General features: G+C 37.7%; 1 protein-coding gene across 3 annotated transcripts in view; it reads left to right on the top strand.

Moving 5' to 3' along the window:
* The window catches only part of DAZAP1 (DAZ associated protein 1), a 58,254-nt gene that overhangs the window by 8,847 nt on the left and 22,209 nt on the right, over nt 1-27,198 (top strand). For 2 of the 3 annotated variants that reach the window (XM_070944331.1, XM_070944339.1), the window contains exons 2-6: nt 16,369-16,409; nt 17,238-17,404; nt 18,354-18,419; nt 19,748-19,852; nt 24,748-24,796. In XM_070944331.1, the coding sequence (XP_070800432.1) occupies nt 16,369-16,409; nt 17,238-17,404; nt 18,354-18,419; nt 19,748-19,852; nt 24,748-24,796 (428 nt within the window). Of the gene's footprint in view, nt 1-16,368; nt 16,410-17,237; nt 17,405-18,353; nt 18,420-19,747; nt 19,853-24,747; nt 24,797-27,198 lie in introns of those variants that run through there. The other variant, XM_070944346.1, reaches the window with a different exon arrangement.

The following is a 27,198-nucleotide window of genomic DNA, read 5'->3' as shown; positions in this document are numbered from 1 at the left end:
TACTCATAATCGAACTCAAAATGGTGGACATTCTCCTCCTTCAAGTCAGCAAATGCTGAAACTGCAATATTTTCATGAACCATTGAAACAGTATATTGAAACACTGATGAAAGCTTTGCATGGTATCAGTGGTTTGTTGGCTCAAGGAGGACACCATCTGCCATTTTGAGTCAGATCAAGTTGCTGGTCAGCTGTCCTCCATTTTAACTATGTCTATAATGGGCAGCTTGTTTGAAACTATGTTAAATCAATTGTACAGGACTACCTGTATTTTTAAATTAATTATTCAAACTTATTAAAGCTTAATGATATGGAGTTTGTAATTGATCACATCTGCTTGGCTTCTTTTGTGGTTTCAGTTTGGTAAGGTTTAAGCTAGTTTTGTTAAAGAAAATATTACTTAAAACAAATATACCAAAAATACTATCATCATCAAAACTTTATTACAGCTATAAGACCACCAATCAGATACAGATTAAAAACTACATTTTTTTTAGTACAAATAAATGAGCAGGAACTATAAAGATACATTGGGCAGCCAATATTAGATCTATACTACCCTAAAAATCTTGAAAAAAGTGTTTGTTTTTGGCAGAATACACAATCAGCATGTGAGTTATTAAATGGAACAACTTGGCACATATAATAAGCAAAGTGATTCCCCCCTCCCCCCCCAAAAAATAAAGGTCAGGAAAATTCAGCATTCCTACCTGTATAATGTCTTGATATAATTATCATGTCAATTGTGTCCTTTGATTAATTTTTTTCTTCGCCCATCCAGATTTTTATTTTTTACACACTTTTTTCAGGCTCTGTGGCATTGGTTAATCTACATTTACTCAGTATACCAGAATTCATCCATAACAAAGTCAAATACCAAAACTCTCTTAGCTTGTAGTAATCTATTGAGCCATGTATAAATAGCAGCACTGTGTTTATATACAGCTGCTCTGCTTGACCTCAGAAAACCTTGCCTTTTTTTATTTGAATATTCATCAAGGTGTCCATAAATAATTTCAAGTAGAGCTGGGAGACTGCAATGGCCATTGAGAAAGGAAAAATCTGCATTCCACGTGCTATTTCATGTGTCAGAAATGGTTGCACGTAAGCAGTCAAATACAGGATAGGTAGTGCACCAGTGTGAATGTGATGTTTCAGTACATCGTCATTCATTTTATGCGGCTTTTAGTCCAAGATAATATAAAATTCAGTTTCTAGTAAATATGCAAGGTGGCTTAAGACTGCATACTGTATTTTTGGTGCCTCTTTGCAGAGATATGTTTTAGAAAAATGTGCATTTCCTTTCTGTAATCAAGGTTTTTTTTAGTCTCTTTAAAGCAGGAAGAATAAATAAGTTATCAAAATAAAAGTAAAACCAATAGAAATATGCTTGTGGAAAATCAGGAAACAAAATTCAGTTCCAGTTTTAGAATTCTTTTCACTTTGTGATTTCCACTCTCATCAGTTAGTTTGCCATTTGGATAACCTTGTGCAGTTTATCCCATAGCTCAATTTTATATAAAATGGTCCTAGCTGTGTTACGCGACAGGCTGAGCTCCAATTCTTGCCCCAACACCTTCCAAACTAGCAGTTCGAAAGGATGCAAATGTGAATAGATAAATAGGTACCTACCTACCACTTTGATGGCAAGGTAACTCTGCTCTGTGATGTCATGCTGGCCACATGACCACAGAAATGTTTTCAGATAGCACTGGCTCAATGGCCTTGAAACGGAGATGAGCACCAACCTATATAATTGGCAACGACTAGCAGAGTAAAATCTACAGGGACTCTCTTAACTTTTTTTTAATCTAGCTGCCTAATGGCAGTCATTGCCAGGATATAGCTCATTTATTGTATAGATCCAGTGCATCAAGATCAAGATGGATTGAGACAAAGGCATTAATAATTAGAACAGTTGGTTTTCTTTTGTCTTGGTGACTTAAAAAAATAGAAAACAAGTGCTTTTTTGCACTGGGAGGTGTTTTAAACATTTTTATTGGTGTTGGAAAATGGAAGTAGAGTGTGGCCCTACCATGAATGACTTAGGCACTACTTAAAGCTGCAATATTATGACTTCATTACCACTGTTGTGTGGCACATATCAGAATGAAGAGAAAGCAAGCATTGTTCATTAACTTATGAATCCTTGAGAGATGGAACGGCACCTCTTTTACAAGTTTCCTAGATGTCCTCTTCCCAGTTCGATTAATAATTATACCAGTGATTATCAATATAGATAGATGATTAAGTTCTTAGCCAGAACTGGACTTCTTTGCCCTTCTCTCAGAATTATAGGAGTTATGATTCTAGACAAGCATACAGAGATACCTAGTACTAATAAAATACTCTTCTTTTTCAGTTGGGCAGCTTTACATTGCCCTATATGGCTTCCCATTTCATCTTGTGAATTAGTCAAATTGATTTAGTTCTCTGTAACTCTTTATTGATACAGTCATTTCCAGCCAGTACATTACTGCTTGCCAAAGCTTTATAAATGTTTGCTTAACAACAGGGATAGCCTGTTGTGTGATCCTCAGACATATTTGGCTGAATCTTCCATCAGCCTCCAACATTAGCTATGCATTGTTTACTTAGACTGCTGGGAATTGAATTTAACTGTTGGTATATGACATGTTGCTCATTCCTGGTACAGGTAGTTCTTCACTTATGGCCACAATTGAGTCCAAAATTTCTGTTGCTAAGTGAGACATTTGTTAAGTGAATTTTGCCCCATTTTACGACTTTTGTTGCTCAGTTGTTAAGTGAATCGCTGCAGTTGAACATTTAGTAACCCAGAGTAAATCTGGTTTCTCCATTGACTTTGCTTGTCAGAATATTGCAAAAGGTGATCACATGACCCTGGGACATTGCATCCATCATAAATATGAGTCAGTTACCAAGCAACTGAATTTTTACCACGTGATCATGGTGATGCTACAGCGATTGAAAGTGTGAAAAATAGACATAAATCACTTTTTTCAGTGCTGTTGTAACTTTGAACGCTCAACTGTTATAAGTCGAGGACTACTGTATTCAAAATACAATTTTCAGATATTTTTACTATTTATTGTATTTTAATGCCTTTATTATTGTTACAAATAACTCAAGGTGGCAAACATATCCAGCACACATGCTGCCTCCTATTTTATCCATAACAAGTAGTGAGGTGAGGTAAACTAAGAGAAAGAGTAATTGGCCCAAGGTCACCCAGTTGGTTTTCATGGCCTAGAATTCACAGCCTCCTGATTTCTAGGCCAGCACTTTAATCACTATACCAAACTGGATCTAGAGTGTGTACACTACTAAGACTCTTGTTGTCATGACCTTTTAACTGGGCAAAATAGTAATCATGGGGCAACAATTTTTGAACAAAAAGGTACCTCAAATTGACTGACTTCCAGAATGTGTCCAAATTCCACAGTTTCTGATAGTTCCTGACAGATTCCTACAAGGAAGCTCAATGGGGAAGCCAGTAAATCAGAAATCACTCTGGTTCCTACTGCTTTTTACCCACTCTTGGTCATTCCATTTCTCTGTTTAGGTTAAAGAAATATCTCTGAAACAATGAGCCAAAGTTGTGTAGTTTTATGCTAAAATTGATTCTGATTCACAGATACAATCAAACATGGTTGTTTCACCAGGCTGGCCTGGACTGAATGGGGTTTTAATGGGAATTTTAGTTTCTTTTATTGTTTGAATTTTAATCTGGACTTGTTGCTGCTTATTGTTGTGAGCCACCCTGAATCCTTGTGGAGAAAGGGCGGCATATAAGTCCGATAAAATAAATAAATAAAATAAACTAACTAACTAACTAACTAACTAACTAACTAACTAACTAACTAACTAAGTGGTAGAGGCCCAAGATCAATGACAGAAAAACTGTCTAACTTGAAACCAATTTTTGGTTTCTTGTGTTCAGATTGAATCTGAACTTAATTTTAATGTGCTTTAAGAAGCAAATGAATCCACAAATCCCACCAAGTAGGGGCTTGGCAACTAACCTGTCCCCAACCCCTAGGAGAATAGTCAGGGTATTGAATTAAATTCACTTTGAATAATCTTCCCTGGAAAAGCTAACACACAATTAGGTATTCTAGTACTTAAATTTCTTTTCAGAAGCTACTGAAGGACACCTGGCATCCCCACCTGTGGGGTTATGATATCATTGTGTGTAGGGATTCTCTTGGCTTATGTTGCTGGCTTTGAGGTCTATTCTAAATTTATCTTGCCTTGCTTTAGTGCTCATGAGACTTATTTTGCCAGATTATTGGGACTAGAATTGTCATTGTAGTATTTGAAAAGCATGAGGCTGTACTTACTATAGTTTATACTTGCCACGTTCAATTATATCTTTTTAACAGCCTGAAGCTCTGTCAAATGAACACTGACTGAGATTCTTACTGCTGATTTTTCCCAAAGGTGCTTTTTCAAAAGGCAATTGTTTTTATTTGAAGATGTTTCGCTTTTCATCCAAGAAGCTTCTTTAGTTCTACCATGGAAAAGACATATTTCCTACGTATCATAAGATGGCAATATCAGGTTCCTGTCATCAATGTCATCTTACAGAAAGCACTAGCAGCATGCCTACTCTGTCTTGTCTGGTAGACTGACAGATGTTCTTTGGGAGAGGCTACCTGCAAATAACTTGAACCTCTGCCATTTGGGGTTTAAAAGTAATAACCAGCACCTTGAATTGCACCCAGAAACAGAGAGCCAGTGCAGTTTGCGCAAAAGGTGTATGAGCTGGTTAAACATAGGGGCACCCATCACTACATGCATTCTAACTTTAGGATGGTCTTCAAAGGTAGCCCCAAATAGATCATAATGCAGTAATCCTATTATTAGTCTGCTGTGAATTCAACTTCTTGCTGAAACTTTAGTAAAATCCTAGTTTTCTTTTCATTTGTACACTTGAAAAAGATTTAGAATGCCATTCATTGCAAAAGGATTTGACTCTCCCAGCAGTTCTATGACTCCCTGAAATCTGTGAGGAGAGGAGGATGATTTTCTGGGACAGATCTGGGGGAAGCTGCAAGGGAGAAAGATGAACTGAAAATTGACTGTTCGTTACACTTGAGTTCACTGTATACAAACCCACAACTCTTGTATCTCAGGAAGCCCTGCTGGTTTTCAAACATGATAGTTATTCTTTAAATAAACTTTTTTTGGGGGGTGTCAAAAATACAAGTTTGGAAGGTATTGGTCACATGTGAGTAGGGCAGGTAAAAAAGGATGCATTTGGAGTAAAAATCACATTATCAAATCCTGTTCACCTTTTACCAGTTGATCCAGTCCCAAAACATTATTTCCTCTTTCTTTGAAGCTAAAACTATTGAAAATGGGTATGATACAAAAGGACATTTGGTTGTGCTCCACCCTTTAGAATAGATAGCAATCAACATTACGATGACCTCAACCTCCCTCCCCTTTTGTAAAATTGTGTTGCTTAATTTAAATGGCAGTCCATGGAGAAACTGATTTACTGCTGTTCCGCAAAGAGAGTGAGGAACAAATGTGCAACTTTTGTTTTCCTTTAATATATTGTACTTGGAAAATAAATCCATAATGAATTTCCCTCCCTGCTGGAAAGCCCAGGGCAGTTTGATGTCACTAGGCCTGCAGTTCGTTCTTTATAGGAATTTCCTACAAAGAGAGAGAAAGAAATAGTCCCAACCCTATTAGATAATACACTGTTAGCATTTGAGGCTGAATATAAATAATAATGACTTACTTTATTAAGTAAAATAGAAATTCTGAAGAAAGTCAATAAAAGAATTGCACACATTTTTGTCAGGAGAGTGTAAGTAATGGCAATAGGCCATCTTTGAAGCAGTAAAACTGCTTATGACTTTTAAAAACTTTCTGTGAAGGCTTTTTATCACTTCAGTCACACCAGCAAGTCCTTGCCCTTAGTTGGCATGCATGCATGCAATACCACTACCTCTGCTAATTCTACAGATCTAAATATATGGCACTTTTTTATTTCTTTGCTCAACTCACGAAGGAATCATAATGAAGAGATGAAAACTATGTTGATTGCAAGGTTTATGTATGCTCTTCCCAATAGTTATTTGGTGCAAGCTTATCCTACCTTTCCTCCAAGGAATATAGTGAATTGTTGTCCGTCCCCCCCCCTCCCCCCCATCCCACAGTCTCCTGTTATGTACACCAACAATCTTTTATCTTAGACTAGGCTGAGTTGATATCCTAGAAATGGATTTGAACCTGATGTTCTCCAGGTCTGGCCTGATACATTTAATCTGTAACTATTTTGACTTCTCTGTATTGGGCCAATTGTTGTATATAAAAAGCTTTCAGTCTCACAAGTACCATCTGTAATGGAACAAATGTCTAGCATTAAAGGAGTGCATTTTCTATTTGCACAGAATTTCAGTCATAAGGGGTCAAATCCCCAACCAATGTTTGAAAAGATGTATTTTTAGCACAAGAACAGACAGTCTGCTATCACATTAAGATTTAAGGGCTGTGTATATTGGGCGGTTTTGCAGAATGGGTTCTGTTACGGTATATCGTGAAGGATTATGATGTTTCCAGTTTTTGTGGAGAAATGGTGATTGAGATGATGTGGAAAAATAGACTATTTTTGGCATATTAATGACATCCAGCTCCAAAATACCTGATCACTATTCCCAGTATCTTCATGTATATTTCAATAATACTGAAGGTAAAATAATGCCTTTTACTGTCTTGTATTGCAGCTTCCGGTCCACATGGTAGTATGGTCATTTCATGCAGGCAGTCCTCGACTTACAAGAGTTTTCAAAATTACAGCGGCACTGAAAAAAGCGACTTACGACCATTGCACCATCCCTATAGTCACATGATCAAAATTCATGGCAACTGATTAATATTTATTACGTTTGCATTATCCCAGGGTCATGTGATCATCTTTTGTGACCTTTTAACAAGCAAAATCAATGGGGAAGCCAGATTCTTTTAACAACCATGTTACTAATTTAACAAAGGCAATGATTCACTTAACAACTGTGGAAAGAAAAGTCATAGAATGGGACAAAACTCACTTAACAAATGTCTCAGCAACAGAAGTATTGGGATTAATTGTGGTCGTACGTTGAGGACCACCTGTACTACTTTCTGATACCATCACTGCAAGTAAGACCAGAACCTTACTACATGAGGGTGCCTCTAATTTACACAAATAACCAGAAGGAGCCCTGGGTGGCAGTATCAAAGGTTGCAAAAAGATCAAATAGTTTCAAAAGAATTGCACTTACTTAAGGGGACATCTGTTGTGACCATCAGGGCAGTGTGAACCAGAGCCTAGACTGAAAGGTTCAGCATATCCAAGTACATCTGCAGCTGCACAGATAGCACTCTCTTAAAGACCTTGTTTAAGGGGCATTGTTAATAGAGGAACAGTTGGCAACATTCCCTGCAACTGGGGAAGCCGTCTTCAGAAGCAAATAGAACATTGCCTTCTTTAAGATCAATGGTACCATTCCATCATGTACCCATGTATCTATTTTCTGGATTTACCCAGTCCTTCACTTTTGGCAAGTACAAATGAGCTCAGATGATGGGCCGGAGAGCTACAAATGTCCTTCTTTGGATTTCTTGACTGGAAAATGATCCTGCAGATTTAGACTACCCTGTTTCCCTGAAAATAAGACCCAACTGGAAAATAAGCCCTAGCATGATTTTTCAGGATGCTCATAATATAAGCCCTACCCCCAAAATAAGCCCCAGTTAAGATCGTCAGCAGACGGAGGCATTTAGTACTGTATTTCCCCAAAATAATAATCCATAATGCGTCGTTTGGAGCAAAAATTAATATAAGGCCCAGTCTTATTTTGGGGGAAACACGGTAGATAGTGCACAGGACATTTTATAGGAAATTGTATAAAAACTGAAGTCAGGTTAGCATGAAAATAAGTGATTTCATTCTCAAAATGCCTCACAAATCTCTTTTTGTAGTTCCAGCATTGAAATCTTTGGAGGAGATGACAATAAGCTAGCCATCATCTCTTAAGAGTCCATCGAATCCTAGAATGGGAAGAATCTTGGAGATCTTCTAGTATACTCTTTTACAACCTTAGCAACTTTCAGTTGTATGGACTTCCAACTCCCAAAGTTCTCAAGAAGGATCTTACTGGCTGGAAAATTCTGGGTACAGAAAGCCACAGTTCAGGAAGTTTCCAAGGTTGAGAGACATTGATCTTCTCTGCCACAGATACTTGTGGTACTTGTACCACAGTACATTGGTACTGTATACAGTGAGGTGTGAATGGTCATATTCAAGACCTTACACTATTTGTGCTCTACTTATTTATTTATTTGTATCCCACCTTTATTATAAAGCGGCAAACATAGCTAATATTCCTTTCTCTTCCTATTTTTTCCACAACAACCCTGTGAGATGGGTTGGGCTGAGAGAGAGAGAGTCACTGACCATAAATCACCCATCTGGCTTTCATGTCTAAGGTGGAACTAGAACTCAGTGTCTCTTTGCTTCTAGCCTGGCCTTCTATTCTATAGGCCAACAAGGATACTGACACTATCTCTACTATGGCTTTGGTAAAATCTTCCAGAACATTCAAGAAATCAACAGATTCTACAATTGTCTGGGATGGACCATCCTAATGTATTCCTTACTCTTTCAGGTGGACAATGAGGCTACAAAGCCACAAGTCTCCAGAAACTGGCTTCTGCATTGTCCATTGTTAACATGTTGTTCTTAGCCAAAATTAAATCAAGAGCGTGCATATTTCCTATATATTAACCTGATTATGGCATTCATAGAAGCAATGGAATTTCCATTTGGCCTTATTTGTGCATCCTTATGTACAGGTAATCCTCGACTTACAGCCACAATTGAGCCCCAAATTTCTGTTGTTAAGTGAGACATTTGTTAAGTGAGTTTTGCCCCATTTTATGACTTCTTGCCACAGCTGTTAAGTAAATCACTGCAATTGATAAGTTAGTATCCTGGTTGTTAAGTGAGTCTGGCTTCCCCATTGATATTGCTTGTCAGAAGGTCCACAAAAAGTGATCACATGACCTCAGGACACTTCAGTGGTCATAAGTACAAATCAGTTGCCAACCATCTGAATTGTGACTGGGGATGCTGCAAAGGTCGTAACTATAAAATACGGTCATAAATCACATTTTTCAGTGCTGTTGTAACTTTTGACGGTCACTAAATGAACTATTGTAAATTGAGGAGTACCTGTAAATGTTGTGGTCCCCAAGGGCTACTGAACTGAATTTCCATATCACACTGGGGACCACAACCAGTTTGGTCAGGAATGGTAATGGAGAAGGGTAGCACTAACAATGCATCTTACTGATCCCGATTAGACTCTTGGAAACATTTTCTAGTGAGTAGGGTAGTATTTCTGCCCCTCTGTGCCCAAATTCAGTTGCTTGGACCAGGGCTGCATTTAGAAACAAAGTGGATAAAGTTGGGTCATACCTGTAGGACTTATCTTGCCCATCCATGTGTAAGTAATATCCATGAGATTGATTTCTTGTACTACTATTGTGAATGAAGTCTCATAAATAAATCTGCCCAGTGAAAAGTGATCAACAAAAAATGCCATTTGTGCAGATTAATAACTGGGATGCTGTTATCTCTCCTCCCCTCCCCCAAATATTACTGCTAGTTGCGGTTTCCGTGTTGAGAGAACACATAGCAACATTGATGGGCATTTAGGAATCCAAGCTATCCTTCAGAGGGAGTGGTAACTTTAAACTAAATTTGTCTACTATTTCTTCCTTTGTTTTCATAAGGCTACTCTATCAAAGCCAGTGGTGGGTTTCAACCGGTGTTACCACCATTTTGCTTCGCACACGCGCTTTGCTCACATACACACGCACGCCAAACTTGCACTCCACGCAAGTGCATTACATTTCAGAACAGCTGAGGCGCAGCAATCCGCTCTGCCGTGCCTATCAACTGGCCTAAAAATGAACGAATATAGGTAGGTATAGTGCGCGCGCGGGGGGGGGGGCAGTTTGTGGGCGGGCGAACCGGTTCGCTCTCGCCTCACCATCGTCACTACCGGATCTCCCAAACCAGGCCGAACCTGTAGCAACCCAACACTGATCAAAGCCATCATGTTGTTGTTGTTTTGCTTAGGATGGTTTGTGGACCCAGCCATTATAGTATGCAAACTATAGTTTAGAGAAATATAATCTGTGATGTGTGGCAATATTGCATGAAAACAAACGACAAAAGGAAGCAGAACTACTTAGCCTCTCTTTTGGCTCAGTTTCCTTTGTGAAGTGGATAATTGATTGATACAAAGTGGGAGCAGTTTATATTAAAACCTCACTGGCAGATTCCTTCCAAAGCTTCCTCAGTAAAAGCTTTATTTATATTTTAAATGGATACAGCCACATAGCTTACAGTTGTTCTGAGCAACATACACATTAATATAGCAAAAACTTGAGAGGTTAAACCATTTTTTTTTTAAGATAATCATAGCTAGGGAGTACATTCATACTACAAACATACTAAAATATAATTCAGATCAGATACTGATGGGCATAGATACTAATCTAACCCAAAACCTGAGAGAAAAGTCAGGTGTTGAAGACTCATTTGAAGAATAGCAGGATTGTGTTTTTTCAAACCCCCAGGGGATACCATTCCAGAGGGCAGGTACCGTGACAGAGAAGGCATTCTTCCTGGATCCCATCAGACGATATTGCTGAATAGGTGGGATCTGAAACACACCCATTCTGTTGGGAACTTACGGGATGGGCAGAGACAGTAGGAGAAAGGCAGCCTCTCAGATAGCCAGTTCCTAGGCATGAAGGGTTTGTATGTGATAGCTACCTAGAAGCTGATAGCATAAAATGCTTATACGCTTAGTCCTCGACCACAATTGAGGCCAAAATTATGTTGCTAAGTGAAACTATTGTTAAGTGAGTTTTGCTCTATTTTACGACTTTACTTGCCACAGTTGTTAAGTGAATCATTGCATTTGTTAAGTTAGTAACATGGTTGTTAAATGAATCTGGATTCCCCATTGACTTTGTTGGTCAGAAGGTCATAAAAGGGAATCACATGACCTCAGGACACTGCAACAGTCATAAGTATGAGCCAGTTGCCAAGTATCTGAATTTTGATCACATGACCAAGGGGATGCCGCAATAGTCATAAGTGTTAAAAACGGTCATAAGTCCCCTTTTCAATGCCCTTATAACTTTGAACGGTAATTAAATGGAACGGCTGTAAATTGAGGACTACCTTTAATAGACAACCACAAATTGGGCCGTATCGCCTGCCACTCTCCTAATCTGTCCAGATAGAAAGTTGTCACCTTACCTATCAAGGGTTTGTCCCTCTACTCCTAAGAAAAAATAGGTGTCTTAAGATCTTTATCCCCATTGCTCAGAAATTCAGAATTTAAGAAACCTATTGCCAATTCCGAAGCACAAAGGAAGGCTGCGTAACCCTGCTGCCTTGCATAGAGGGAAGGTTTCAATTAAAAATGGCTTATGTATTGAAGCCAAATCTCCAGTTATATAAAGGAGTTTATTGGGAAAAGGCAAATATAGGAAACACAAGGGAAGGCAACACCCAGCTTTCTAATTAAAATAGATACAGTCAGCTAAATTAGTTTCTTAATGCCTCCTTAAACTCTTGGATTTCAGCATATTTTCAGAGGTCATTACAGAAAAATTGGTAGAGGGCTCCTGCTTGGATTTTATTTTTAATGGAGCTCTATCCTTTGGTGTGGAAGATAATTGAAAGACAATTTCATTTAGGGAGATAGATTGCCTCCTTGTCCATTCAAGAAAAAAAAATTGTATCTCTGACGTCCAAAGCCTTAGCTGGCAAATTCTAAATTATATTGTGACTAAGCTCTCCTAACTTCCTTTAGTTGAATTATAAAACGAGAGCCAGTTTGTTCTGGTGGTTGAGGGATCATCAGTCTGTAAATGAGAATTGTGAGTTCTAGTCCCGCCTTAGGCATCAAAGCCAGCTGGGTGACTTTTGGACCTGTCACTGTCTCAGCCCAGTTCACCTGACAGGGTGGTGGTTGTGTGGAAAGTAGGAGGAGGAAGGGAGTATTAGATGTGTTCACCACCTTGAGTTATTATATAAAAAATAATAAAGGGATAAAAAATATTAAAAAAGGGTGCAGCCTTGTTTTCACCAGTTGTGCCATTATATTAATGGGACTAGATGGGAGAGGCTTTTTTGGGAAAACAAAAGCTGAGTTTTATTTATTCAAATGTCTCATTATGGGATCAAGGCTTTAGGAAACCTTGTTGCACCATACTTAAAACTAGGGATTTTTTATAATATTTCATCTAGCAGTTGTGAAAAGATGCGACAAAATATTCCATCACAATCCAATTAATAGCAATAGCACTTAGACTTATATACCGCTTTACATTGCTTTACAGCCCTCACTAAGCAGTATACAGAGTCAGCATATTGCCTCCAACAATTTGGGCCCTCATTTTACCCACCTTGGAAGGATGGAAGGCTGAGTCAACCTTGAGCCTGGTGAGATTTGAACTGCCAAATTGCAGGCAGCCGGCAGGCAGCAGAAGTAGCCTGCACTACTGCCCTCTAAGCACTGCGCCACCGTAGCTCAATACACTACTGTGTTTCCCTGAAAATAAGAACCTGTCTTATATTTTTTTGAACCCTGAAATAAGTGCTTGGCCTTATTGTCATGCACTCAAAAGCCCAATCTTATTATCAGGGGATGTCTTATTTTGGGAGAAACAGGGTAATACATTAATAAAGTATAAATATTTGTCTATTAGGGGACCTGGTACTAAAACCATAGCCAGAGAGGAATGATTTATGGTTCCTTGTAAAACTGGAACGAAGTTCCAATAGAAGAGAATATACGTAACTCAGAGATGAACTGCGAAGTTTCTAGTGCTCTTTAAACTTGGTCGTTTGTAGATTTTTCATTATTCAAATAGATAACATAATCAATGCGATTGTGTGTGGGTTTGCTGCCTGCTTATATATAGTTGCTTGCTGTGCAAGTTTTGTTGGAGGAATGGTTTCCTTCATTCTGCCTGATTGATTGTCTGGTGTTGATCTCGCTTATCTGAGCAATAGCTGCTGGAAGGGAGGTGTTCTAGTCATTTTGTTTTCTTTCTAGGTTTTTATTGCCTCTATTGAATTGTGTGTAAACATGGTTTATCTCAATGCTTTCATTACAGGTAGTCCTTGACATACAACTACAATTGAGCCAAAAATTTATTTCGCTAAGTGAAACAGCTGTAAAGTGAGTTTTGCTCCATTTTACGACCTTTCTTGCCACAGTTGTAATTGAATCACTGCAGTTAAGTTAGTAACATGGTAATTAAGTGAATCTGGCTTTCCCATTGACTTTGCTTGTCAGAAGGTCATAAAGGGTGATCACCTGACCCCGTGAGACTGCAACCGTCATAAATACATACCAGTTGCCAAGCATCTGAATTTTGATCACGTGACCATGGATATTCTGCAACAGTTGTAAATGTGAAAAATAGTCATAGGTCACCGTTTTCAGTGCCATTGTAAGTTTGAATGGTTGCTAAATGAACTTTTGTAAGTCAAGGATTACCTGTAATAGTCATAAATTGCAAGGAAACAGATGGAAAGATTGTTTCCTCTCCCCCCCAAAATTGAATGTATGGTTTGAGTGTGGAACCAACACCAAGGTTACTAAGGGTGGTGGTGAGCTTACTATACAGGACATGTTGAAGCAGAGGCTAGAAACGATCTGCCTGCCATTTCATAGTTTGGATTTCAGCAGTGAACAGGATTGGGCTTGCTGTCCTTACCTTCCCTCCCATTGTAAATCCCAGAGGTGCTTTTTCAAAAGGCAACTGGACTTTCTTTGTTTTTCCTTGAAAACGTTTTGCTTCTCATCCAAGAAACTTCTTCAGTTCTGAACTGAAGAAGCTTCTTAGATGAGAAGCAAACAACTTCAAGGAAAAACAAAGAAAGTCCAGTTGCCTTTTGAAAAAGCACCTCTGGGACAACCATGACTGGATGATTGAAAATCTCCACAGACATTCCCATTGTAAAAGTTTTGTGAACTTGGTCAGTAGGGCCCATGTCTTCATTTAGCAGCTGTAATGAGCTGCTATCAACAGTTCATTTACTGAACATTTGAAGTTACAGTGGTACTGAAAAGAATGACTTAAGACCATTCACACAATCATTGCAGCATCCCCATGGTCATGTGATCAGAATTCAGATGCTTGGCAACTGACTCATTTATGACAGTTGCAGTGTTCCCAAATCATTTAATCACCTTTTGCGACCTTCTAACAAGCAAAGTCAGTGGGGAAGCCAGATTCACTTAACAACGGTGTTATTAATTTAACAACTGCAGTGATTCACTTAACAGCTGAGGCAAGAAAGGTCATAAAATGGGACAAGACTAATTTAACAATTCTCTTGTTTAACAACAGAAATGTTGGGCTCAGTTGTGGTTGTAAGGTAAGTTGGGGACTACCTGTAAAATAATTTCTCCTTCCATAAGGAAGGCAACAGGCAGCAGGGACAAGTAAAGGATCCGTAGGGGTGTGAGGCAAAATTGTGGGTATATATGCTATGCTGGGTTATCAGTGGTTGAGGGGAAGCAGAAGAAAAGATTCTGAGAAGATGGGGTGGGTAGATAAACTCTGGAGGCAGGAGGAAAGGGCAATGTAAATCAGCTTTGCCATGTTTGAACCTTAAAATCACTCTGGGACCCCTCTAAATTTTCTGTTTTCTGAACAGCCAACATTATTTTGGTTTTTATTTCAACTTAGCCAGGGCTCATCTGAAATAGTTTGGCAGAACTTTCAGATTTGAAGCAAAATGTAATTTTCTTACTGAAGATGCTTTTCTTCACAGCATAGTAAATAAAATTGTGCATATTTATGAAAGTGCTAGGAGGATGAAGAATGCATTTCTAACAAGGTAGCAGAGAGGGAAATTGCATAAGAAGATAATTGCCCCCTATGGCATGTTGTTGATGTAGTGAATGGCTGCTGTTAATTGCCTGTAATTGTTCCATTGGTATAGCAACCATACCGAGTCACAGCTTTTGTGTTACCATGATCATATGTCAGCAGTGCTCAAGTTACACTGTTGTGTCACTGTGCAACTGTGGTTTTAATGCAGTGGAATATGTAAAGAACTGACTTTCACCATCTGGGGTTCTCCAGAACTACCGTTCTCTTCATTCATCCCATGAGGGTAGAAGAAATTACAAAAGTAACTTGAAGAGAGGAGTAGCAGGTTGAGTTAAGAGGGAGTTTTTGAAAACATGCAAAGAGGGTCTTCTGTTGTTCAAGCCTTTAACTGGGATTTAGATATTGTTTTGTGCAAGTGCTTGAATGCTACAAAAATTGTGGAATCCTCCCTCAGTATTTAAGAAATCCAAAGATAAACGTGCAAGTAGTTTGCTGGTAAATGACATGTTACTGGACAATTTTCCGGATATGGTCCAAGTCCCAAAGCTCAGATGCTTTATGAAACACTTACAGGAAAACATTTAGTTTGCCAAAATGGTTTTCCAAAACATTCACTGACAGTATTAGTAAGAGATCAAACTTCAGCCTAGCTGAGAGTTTTTTGGTTGAAATGACAAATTGCTACCTTTTTTGGGGGGGAGGGAATCTGTAAAATGGGAATAAAATTATCTAACTCAAGAGTGAATTCTTTTTAGTGACTGTTAACTCAAAATGCATTATTTCATGTATGCTATATTTTATCAATGAAATCTTACAGCAGATGTTGGTTGCAGTACTTACATACATGTTTATTGGCTTACCTTATTTTTTAAAAATGCTTCATGATATAAATAAAAGTAGAATAGAACATTTCTCTTGCCAATGACTTCAGGATCTATAAAGTATATAAACTAATACTGCTGTTCTTTAATCATACAATTGTAACTTTCAGAACAGGTGCCCGAATTGTTTTGTTTCCTTACTACCTTTTTTTTTTTAGAAATTTTGCTTGCTTGTTTGTTTGTAATTTAGAGGCTGCCTAACTCCAAATGGCCCTGGGTGATTTACACTTTAAAAGCAAGAACAATAAAAAAATAGACAGCAAAACAAACAACCCCCAAAAAACCTTATAAAGGTTCTGTGACTGCCTAGGTAAACACCCAGGTTTCAAAGACTTTCGAAACATCATTAAGGTGAAAGCCGAATGAATCTCTGGGGAGAGATATTATTCCAGAGGGCAAGCATCACAACAGAAAAGCCATTTAATCTAAGAGCAACAGTTACCATCCTGCTGATTGTTATAAACCACTCAAGCAGTCTTTTGGGATAATGAGTACTGAAAGTGCTTTGCTGTTGAGAATCTTTTATGTTTGGAATGGGAAATAATTAACTAACTTATTCTTTGAATTTCAGGAAACTATTTGTAGGAGGCCTAGATTGGAGCACCACACAAGGTAAATTGATCTGCTTCCTAGATTGGTCCTGAACATCTTAACTTAAAACTATCTCATAATCATTGTTAAAAGTATGACTTTCTCCCAGTTGAAAGCAGTTTACATGATCCCAAGAAGGACTTGTTTTAAGCCTTTTGTGGTTTCTTTTTGAACGGCACAACCTCCAAAATCCATTCATTAATGGTTCTGCATGCTCTGTTCTCCTTTAAGGTACAGAAAGAAGTGATAGGTAGGCTGGTCTTCCTAGGGGTCAAACAGAAACCTTCAGAAATCTCCCTTGGTCTTTAAAATCCTGCTTGTATATATTGGCCCATTGACCACCACCACCACCACCACCATCATATCCCCCTTCAGTTGACCTTGTTAGTTTGTTCTGAACAGAGTTCCACTGCCTCTCTAGCCCCGAGTGGTTGGAAACCCATTTCAAGGTAATACTATTTTATATGTTGCTCTCTTAGTCCTAAAAAAGGGGCTTATAACTGTGGTTGACTCAAGTCAAGGTGGGCTTATTGCAGTGTGTCGAACATCATACTCTGAATGATGCTTGACAGGAAGGTTTACATTTACAAAGGCATTTTTAGCTTGCAAAATGAGGAGCAGGAGGAGAAAAAGTCGAATATTTAGTCCAACACTGGGATTACAAAAAGGAGTACTGGAGGGCCACAGACTGTATTTGCATGCCCAGAAGTATGTCTTCACTTACATCTGAGTATACCCTCCCGTAAAATTGCAAACTATCTTTATTCCCAGGGTGCATTTATTTTCATATTGGTCCATATTCTATTTTTGACAGACTAATCTCAACAAAGTATGTTTTTCCTTTAACAGAAACTCTCCGTAGCTATTTTTCCCAGTATGGGGAAGTTGTCGACTGTGTAATAATGAAAGATAAGACTACAAATCAGTCAAGAGGATTTGGATTTGTCAAGTTCAAAGATCCCAACTGTGTGGGAACTGTCCTGGCCAGCAGACCCCATACGTTAGATGGCCGAAATGTAAGTTATTCCACTTGGGTGCAGGAATACAACTGCATGTCCGATTGACTCTTAAAATGAATATGATTAAATAATGCCTTTTAAGTGATAATGTCTTTGCTGAATCCTGACTGTACTGGAGACTAGGACCTACTAGACCTCAGCTTTATTTTACATGCTGCCCCTATTATTTGTATATAATCTGCTCCAGGACCTGGGGTTGGGACATTAGATGGAGAGGTTTTTGTTGATAGTTTTATCTGAGTTTCTCTTTGGTGACCACTGTAGATTTTTATTTTTTGCTAACATTTTTATTGTCTTAATGTGCTATTGATGCCCAGAGTTGCTTTCACCAGTTGGGCAGTCATATAAATCGATTTAATACGTGTATATAAGAAATTACTTCTTTATCACTACAATTATTGTCCTTTCCCCCCTTATTTTGGGAGTTACTGCAACATTCTAAATTCCTGGGTTAGCCATCATCAATATAAATACGATGGTAGAGTTTGGATTCACCAATGTTACTAAACCTCAATAGTGACTGTGTACTACATTGTCATATACCATTTAAGGCCCAATAGCGTCTAAAAAAAGAAACTTTTTCTTTTGGTTTATAATTTCATCTCTACTTGGTCACCTCCAGCTTTTCCTACTTTCCTCTGGCATGTGACCTTTCCAAGGTGACATTTTAACAGATTATTTTTAAATAAAGCCTTCCTTTAATTCAGGGTTCTTTTTTGTGTCACATTTCTCTAGTTTTCTCTAGGAGAATAATATAACTTTGCTGAGTTACACATGCTTCTACCACTGTTGACCCATGTGCTTTCCATTATGTCATCATACGAGCGTCTTAATATGTAATTTATTCCACCATCTTGAAAGTGAGGTGGCAGGAATTAATATGCAATCTTATTTTCTCAAATGCTGGTACCAGTTAGTCCTCTTCACTTTTGCCCTCATTTGACAGATTGATCCCAAACCCTGTACCCCTCGAGGAATGCAGCCTGAGAGAACACGACCAAAGGAAGGATGGGTAAGGAAGTATCTTTACGTTGCTTCATATTCATATTTTCCCTCTTCTTGATGTCTTCTTTGAAATGTAGTGGTTTTGTCTCCCAAGACCAAGAGGCTTTGTTGTAAGCAGGCTATCAAATGCAGATGTGCCAACTAAAAATAAATGGAGTTTTCAGGAGTAAACCTAGCTGATGAGATGTCACATTTTGCTGAAAAGTAACTCACAGGGCTCCCAGCAGATTCTAAAAAACAAGATCTGAAATTTCAACTGCATTTGGCGTGATACATGTTCTCATTCTACTGTGCGAGGTTTAATATCAGGTAGGCGTAAAATCTCCCATTCAGATATTATTCTAAACTGTTTCTCAAAACAAAAGTAGAAAACTCATAAAAAAATACAGTTGGATCAGCAGTTACTATTGGTTACAACTGTTACAGTGGTTAATTCCAGTAAAAATAAATAAATATTACAAACCAGGAAATGCATTGACAAAAAAAAAAATCTTGAATAAAAATTTCTTAACATTCTGCCTGCTGCTTTTAGGTAATATAACCTATTGGGCTTCCCTTTGACCCACCAATCCATAATAGAATTTGCCAATGATACTAGTTTGCAAAAATTTGTTTTGTAAATTAAATGATATCCTCAGAGGACCAAGAGGTTCTATAGGAGAATTTACTTTTCAGTTACGTTGGGTTTATATCATGAAGCGTTGTGAAGGTAGAGAGGGTAACTCAGTTAAGTAAGGCAGGGCAAGTGAACTGTAGGTGTTTATCTAAATGTTCTCCAACTTGAATCATTTTTATTTATTTATTTAATTTATTTGCCACCCACTTCAAAGTTCAAAGTGATTCTGAATCATACTTCTTGCCTCCCTTAATGCTCCTTTGTTCTCCTTCAAATCATTGGTTTCATCCTTCTTTTTTTCTCCCAGTTGTGTTGCCGTTGTTTTTACAGCACCGAAATGCTCTTGCCCTACGAATCCCTGCTTTGCCCTTTCTTTTCATCAGCCTTTTCCTAATCTTTTCTGTGACTTTGCTTTCTTCTGCATAAGCTATTATAGCTGAGTTCTTTCCTTCCCTGTCTTTTTTTGTTCTATGTATTACATGTGGTTAATTTCAGTTCAAATGCCTTGAGGGTAAGCAAGGTAACACTTTACAATTTAATTTATTTAATTAATCTATCTATCTATCTATCTATCTATTTATTTTAAATGTTCTAGAGCCATCAGCTCCACCAGCATGAGATGAAATATTCTTACCAATTTCCACATGTCAGGAAATAAATAACTTTTTTTAATAGAGAAATCCTTCTTTTAGTTCAACTCTCCCTTTTTCTGTTGGTAGAAAGGATCCAGGAGTGATAGCAAGTCCCATAAAATTTTTGTTGGTGGGATCCCTCACAACTGTGGCGAAACAGAGCTCAGGGAATACTTCAAGAAGTTCGGAGTGGTGAGTTATTGTGATGGAATACATTATTTCATGAAGGAGTGTTGACTTTCACCTTCTAACTTTTTAAAATATTATTTTTTTCAATTGGTGGGATAAATAAGTTTGTGAGTGGTTGATGTTCATTTTTTAAAAAATGATATTTCTTTTGTTTACAAAAGCCCTTCATTCTAACATTCTGTTTGAGAGTTTCTGAGCTTGTGCTTTTAATCTCTTCTTCTGGCATTTTTATTAACTGGACACCATGTAATTTGACCATGTAACATAGAATTTTGCAACATTAGAAAGCTTTATTACATGTTTACTTTCATATGATTTCAACAGTGGTTTTGCTGTAGTAATAATGTTTTGTTGAGGGGAGAGTTAATGGATAAACAGTATCTAAGTAACAACCTGAAGCCTTTAGTAAGGACTTTTATTTAACTTTCTGCTTGGACAACAATAAATTTGATAAAATTTGTTGACTTGGATCATTTGCAGAGCATTTGGATTTTTTGTTTGTTTTATTTTGATTGGATTGCATTGGATTTTTTACATTTTAACCAAGTTTGGCTCCTAATACCCTATTGTTTAGGGGTGACGGGTGTCTTAATGTCAGCATATTTGAAAGATAGCAAATTGGGAAATTTATAATAGGAATATAAGGAGATATAGCCTATTGTATTGTATACGGTAGTCTATTCCTTCTCCTGGGTGTTAATACTCAGCGCTTCTGGCTTTTTTGCATAAGCAAGATTGACTAATAAAATACCAACTCTGCCTCCCACCCCAGACAACCTTTTCATTGCCTCTTTGGCAAGATTGTTGTGTTTTCATTAAATATTGACACACCTTGCATTGGGTTATATTACTTTCCTCCTCTGTTCACGACCCTATCCTTTAGTTTTCTTTCTTTCTCCTCTTCCCAAAATAGGTAAGTAAAAGTACTTCATTACATAGACAAATGCAATTTATCAGTTTATTCGTAAGATTTTTGTGTGTTGTACAGCAGCCTTTCCTAGTCTAAATACCTTTAAATCTTATGGAGCATAGTTCCCGTAATCCCTCACAATTGGCAATAACATTTGGGAATGGTGTGGGATACAGTCCAAAACTCTGAAGGAAACCAGGTTTATATGTCAATATAAAATAGTATGGAGGAGTCACACTCTATAAATCCTGTCTTACTTCTCTGCTCCAGTCCCCCTGTGCTAATCTAGCATTTATACTGAATTATACCTATTACCGTGTTTTCCCGAAAATAAGATCCTGTCTTATATTTTTTTGAACCCTGAAATAAGCGCTTGGCCTTATTGCCATGCGCTCAAAAAGTCCAGTTGGGCTTATTATCAGGGGATACCTTACTTTGGGGGAAACAGGGTAGCTTTCATCAAAGGACTCTATTAAATCAACAAAGCCCATAAAAACAATTGTGGCACGTAAAGATAAAAAGTACATATGCTGTAAATTTTTCTATCCCTTGACTTTTTATCAAAAACCTTCACTTAATGAGAGGCCTGGTTTGCACACTACACCACTGTCAGCCATTAGGTGGTTTATTTTGCTTAACATGTCTGAACCATGATAATCACATCCTGTTCATGACATCATGTTAAACTGTAGTTTAAACATGGATTATCCCACAAGGTGAAGTTACTGTTAGGGCACGTCGACAATGAAGTCCAGAATAGAAAGTATTCCGGCATTTTAGAAAATTATGACTGATAGAGAAAAATGTTTGATGAAACTAGGGCTATCACTAGGTTTTCTATTTCCTTTTTAAAAAATACTTTTATTTTTATTATTTTGATTTTGAGGTAATAAAATCTCCAACTGAATCCTCTCCCCAAAAGCAAGTGCAGCATATAAGTATCTTTAGGAAGGTGACTAGTGATACTTTTATAGAAGCACTAAAGTTCTTTTGGGTTACATATGCAGTCTAAATTGCAGAACTATTACTGGTACATTTTTAAAAGGGCAGTGTGAAAGAAATTAGCAGTGTAGATTTATTGGATAACTTTCTTGAAAACAGTGAGCCAGCGCATATGGAAGAGGATTAGTGTAAATTAGTGGGTAAAAACAGCTGCCTTGTATAGCTGTATCTTTAAAATAGTTTATATGGCAAAAGGGCCATTTACGTCTTGCCAGCCTGGAACCACACTTATTTTTATTTGTAGTAAGCTTAACTACTTTTAAGAGGGGTTAAGTTTATGAATGCCTTCTAGAGAAACCTGGCAGATATAAATTGAGTTATCTCGCTGAGCTTTATGTGAGCTTTTAATAGTTTGCAAAATAAAACAGCCAGTGTACCAAAAGTGCTTTTTCAAAAGCCAACTGGACTTTCTTTGTTTTCCTTGAGGACATTTAATTTCTCATCCAAGAACTTCTTCAGTTCTGACTAAAGAAGTCAGAACTGTCAAAACTGAAAAAGCTTCTTGAATCAGAAATAAAAGGTCTTCAAGGAAAAAGGAAGAAAATCCAATTGCCTTTTGAAAAAGCACCTTTGGGACAACCATGACCTAGATGACTGAGAATCTCCATAGACAAAGCTAATTTAGTATAGTGGTTAGGATTTATTTTATTTATTTTATTTTATTTTGAATTTGTATACCGCCCTTCTCCCTGAGGACTCAGGGCGGTGAACAGCCAAGTAAAAACATCAAATACAAATATTAAAATACAGTTAAAATATATATATAAATTTGGCCCCATGCTGAGTTTAGAGAGACCTAGATTCAAGTATGCACTTGATTGTGGAACTTCTTGAATAACTTCAGTCCATTCATTTTTTCTTCTCTGCCTAACCCGCTTCACACAAAGTACAGTAATTGGTACTAGATGTAAAATTAGGATAGACCTGAGGTAAATTGCCTTGAACTCACAGAAAAGGCAAGGTAGAAGTAAAGGGAATCAAAGGAGTGTTTTTAACTGACTATTTTGCCCAGCTGAATTAGAAACTTGACTTTCCTTTTGGAAGAGGACAGTTGTCAAGGCATAATTGGGTAGGCCCCAAAAGGGAATTAATTTACAATAGAAGGATTTTCATTTGGTAATTTGAACCTAGGCAACTAAACAGTCTTCAGATTAACATTAAAACCTCACCCTGCCTATTCCTTTTCATTATGTAATTGTCCTTTGGGTCTAAAAGGCCTCCCTAAGGAGAAATTTGTAGCTTTTAGGACAAACCATCCTTAAAAGCCCTTGAATGATCAATATGTTCCCTTTTTTCCAATGATCTTTTGAGCTGCTGTTCTTCCACCAGCGTAGGTTCAGCCTCCCCTCGTGAAAAGTAGCTTCTTGGTGCTCAACAAAAGAGCCTCTGTATGTGAGAGGGCCTCTTGCTGTAGCAAATACTGGTTGAGATGCAGTGAAGAGTTGACTGACTTCCTTTATCTTAGATTGATACCTTGTTTTTTTTTTTTTTTTTTTTTTTACAGAAGCTCTTTGTTTTCTTTCTAAATAGGGGAAAAATATCCATCTCGTGTTTAAGGATTAACCCTAACCCTTTCCTGATTTTAAAGAATCACATATAAACTCAAGTTTAAAGTTGGGATTGAGCGATGGCTCTTCCGCACATTGTTCAGCTTCTTTTTATAGGGTGTGAAAGAAAAAAAAGGGCTGCTTGGGAAATGGGGCTGAAAGTTGAGGGAAGCATGCTGTCTCAAGGTAGAAGAAAGTCTATAATCGGGAGCTCTGTATTTTTTCCTGCTCTCCATCACACTGTAGCAGTCTCTAAATTGCCTCTTGAATACATAAGCAAATCAAAGGTGAGTAAAGATAGTTATTGCATGACAGCTACTTAGGCTAACAGGCTCTGTTACCTTAGGGAGTTGAATTACCTGTTTAAAATAATTACAAAGACATATTGTAAAGTATACTGTACTCAGTGTTCCTTGTTTTTTCATCTGGTTAAGGCATCAGTCCTCATTCCCCAGAGCTACCTGCTTTTCTTCCTTTTTTAATAAGATGTTTTTCTGCTGCTTCAGCACAATTAACCATGGCCACATCTGTTGAATGCTTTCAAAGGGCTCAGAGTAGTAGTTTATGTACCGGATTCTCAAGAGGGGCCTTGCCTTGTCCTGTTGGTATTTAAATTGCTGATTATTCATAATTATTCAGTACCAGTAATAATAGTAATGGCAGCATATTCCTTTTGTTAAAGTGAGAAGATTCAAATAGAAGGGGATTGGCCTCAGTCTGTAAGACATACACTGGAAGAAGTTTGTTTCCTTTTGATTTTCTTCCTAATAAGAAATTATGATGGCAGCTCCAGTTGCTAGTATACTATGTTTGGAGGCAGCAATGGGAAGACTATGGATTTCACCAACCAAAGTCTCCTTAATATACCCACAGTACACTCCTGCTATGTATTTGTGGCTTTGATTCATATTGGCAGAAGTTACTCTGAAGCCAAGGTTTTTTTCCCACACTTGGTAAGGGACAACCAAAGTAGCCAGGCTGGGCAATCTGCAGGAACCATTATTGTATTTTGTCAATACATAAGGAAGCAAGCCATGAAATGTTCCTCCATATCAAAGCCCCATTTGAAGAAAGGAGCCTGATTTGTGGACGTTTATCCACAGTTAGCCACATAGCAAATGTTCATGATAGAAGATTATATTTGTAGTTTAGGGTTGAACTGTGGGGTTCTTGGTGACCTCAGAGCTTGGTTATTTTCCTGCAGACATTTCTTGACCAAATTAGGTGACATTATCAATGCAGCACTGACGATGTCACCTAGTTTGGTCATGAAACGTCTGCAAGGAAACAAAACTCAGAAAGCACCGCAGGAAAAGTTCAATTATATTTTTATATTTCACTTCATCCTGCTGATAAAGGTTCAGCTGATAAAACCAGGTTCGTCTTAAGTTTTGTCTGATAAAATCATTAGTAGAATTACCTTTTTATCCTTTTTTCAGGTTACCGAAGTGGTAATGATCTATGATGCAGAGAAACAGCGACCCCGAGGTAAAGAAGAATCTAGTTAACCTTTGAAATTTCTTTATCCTCTTCCTATGTCAGATGGCAAACTTACACAACATCCACATATATATGTATGGACATGTGTGCTCATATATGTATATATGTCTTTTGTAAGCTGCCTCAGGAATTTATTTCACTGAGCAGACTTTCACAGAGGCTTTTCATGCTATTTCATCTAATGTTATTGTTTTAGAAGTCAGATACTATGTTGCCATGTTGTTCACTTATACCACTCTGAAAGGGTGTTTTCCTTAACAAAGGCATGGCACCTGTATTGATCTGCTCCTTTCAAATAACTCAAAGCCATGAGAAGGGAGTAACTGGATACCTTTGATTTTTCCACCTTTAAATGTGGGCACCATTAAGAACCAAGGGCCTATTTTTGGTTTTAGGACAGGAATCCTTGTGAGGTGCCAGACTGGAACAGATGTTAATGCTTGCTACATTTCTCACATTTTCTTTCTTTTAAGTGGCTACAGCTGAAATTTGGAGCCAAAAGCCATTTGTTGCTTGAAACATTCTGTAGATGGGAGTCAGTGTGGCACTTTTAATTTTGCGATTCTGGTTGTATGTTGGAGAAAGCAACTCCCTTAGTTTGGCAGACCTGAGCCACTTACATAATTCATTTTTGGTCTCAGCAGAAAGTGGCCATTGTATTCTCCAGCTATTCATTGCACCAGTCACCTTTCAGTATTTTTTTTTTAAAGAAGCAATATTTTTAAAATATCATCAGTGTGAGTTGCATTTCAACCACACGATAGCATGTGAAACATGCTGGAAAACAGTTTGCCATCTGGACTTTCCACTTCTCCTTCTTGTTTCTGTTATTTAAAGAAATATATATAGATATATATATATATATATAAATTCTTCACTTCATATTTATTAAGCTGTTAAGTATTAGTTTTATCTTTAATTTAGACACATCTTTAGTGACATATATAAGTGTTTCATAGTAAAAGTACAGTAAACATTAAGTTCTTTCTTTCCCTCTCTTTTTTTCTCTCTCTGTAAACTGATTTGTGATTAATATCTCTTTAGATTTCTTTTCTCTAGGTGATAGATTATCACAGAGGTACAGGCCATTTCCACAAACGGAGGAGGGACCGGGCTTTGTCTTTAATGGAGTGTAAATAAAGTTTTTACTATGTGGTGTGGGAGGAGCTACGAGGGGCAGTTGCTCTAATTTGTTTTGCGACAGCTTTGCACTATTTCAACAGAAAAATTCACTGACACAGCAAAGAGCAGCATCTTTATGTACCTATCTCTATCTGTACTTATATGCTTAAGATATTAGAAGAAATCAACTAAGAATTCTGCCTAGCCGAATGTTCTTTCATTGCAAAACAACAACAACAAACACAAAAAACCCCACATAGGAGTCTTGGAAGCAAGTCACATGAGCAAAGGATCTTGTTTTATTTTGCATCAGTCCACCCCATATTCTCAGTAAATAAAATGTAAACCTAAGACATTTGTGATGGATGGCCCTGGAACTCTTTGACTTTCCCACATACTATCACTAAAACACTTTTAACTCACCTATAAAGTCCTTTATAAAACACTTGCTGTCTAATCTTCAATTCTTTCCCTTTTCTGACCTACAAGTCAAATGTGCTTCCCGCCCCTCAGAAAGACTCGGAGTTGTGGAGGAAATTGGTCCTCTTGACTTCAGCTCTGCCTGCGGGCACCATATTGTAACCAGGGTGCCTCTTGAGGATTGCTGAAGGGCCTCTAAAATGCTGCCTTGGCTCACTGTGTTCAATGTTCATCTACAGTTCTGTAATTGAATCATACATTCCAGGCACAAGCAATCTCCTTTGAGCTCGTGGCTTATAGTACTTGCTTTTACCTGTACTCACTGTTCCCATTACTGTCTTATGCTTCTTCCCTTTTGAATAAGTTTGATCAAAATCAGACAGCAGGCCAGTAAAAACAAATATATTTGGCACTATGATAACCTGCAAAGGCAGCCTAATAAGATTGCTAGGACAACTTCCTTATTCCCAAGTAAAACACTTAGGCCTACTTCCTATGTTTTTTGTATTTTTTTTTTTCAACAGTTGTCTGAATCTTACATGTCCTCTTGCTTTTAATTATGCTTTGTTCATAGCGAAATCAGCCAATGCTTTCAAATCTGAGCTGTAATGCTTAAACACAATTTCCCCCCCAAGACTAACATCTTTCCCAATTGGGTTGCACTAAGTCTGGTTGCAAGACCGGTTGATGCACAGCTAAGTTTCTTGAAACAACAAAGTCATCTCGAAATAAGAATGGCTCTCTAGACTTGGAGTACAGTAGTGTCACCCCTCATAAATCATCTTTATGAACCTGACATTTAATCATGTCTTTACATGAGATTTTGTTTACAAAATCTGAATAATTAA

This window comes from Pituophis catenifer, unplaced genomic scaffold (assembly GCF_029215685.1).
Source record: "Pituophis catenifer annectens isolate HBS135680 unplaced genomic scaffold, rPitCat1.0.hap2 SCAF_1, whole genome shotgun sequence".
Classification (NCBI taxonomy): Eukaryota; Metazoa; Chordata; class Lepidosauria; order Squamata; family Colubridae; genus Pituophis; species Pituophis catenifer.
Note: the sequence above shows the minus strand (reverse complement) of the source record. Positions and strands in the feature narration are given on the sequence as shown.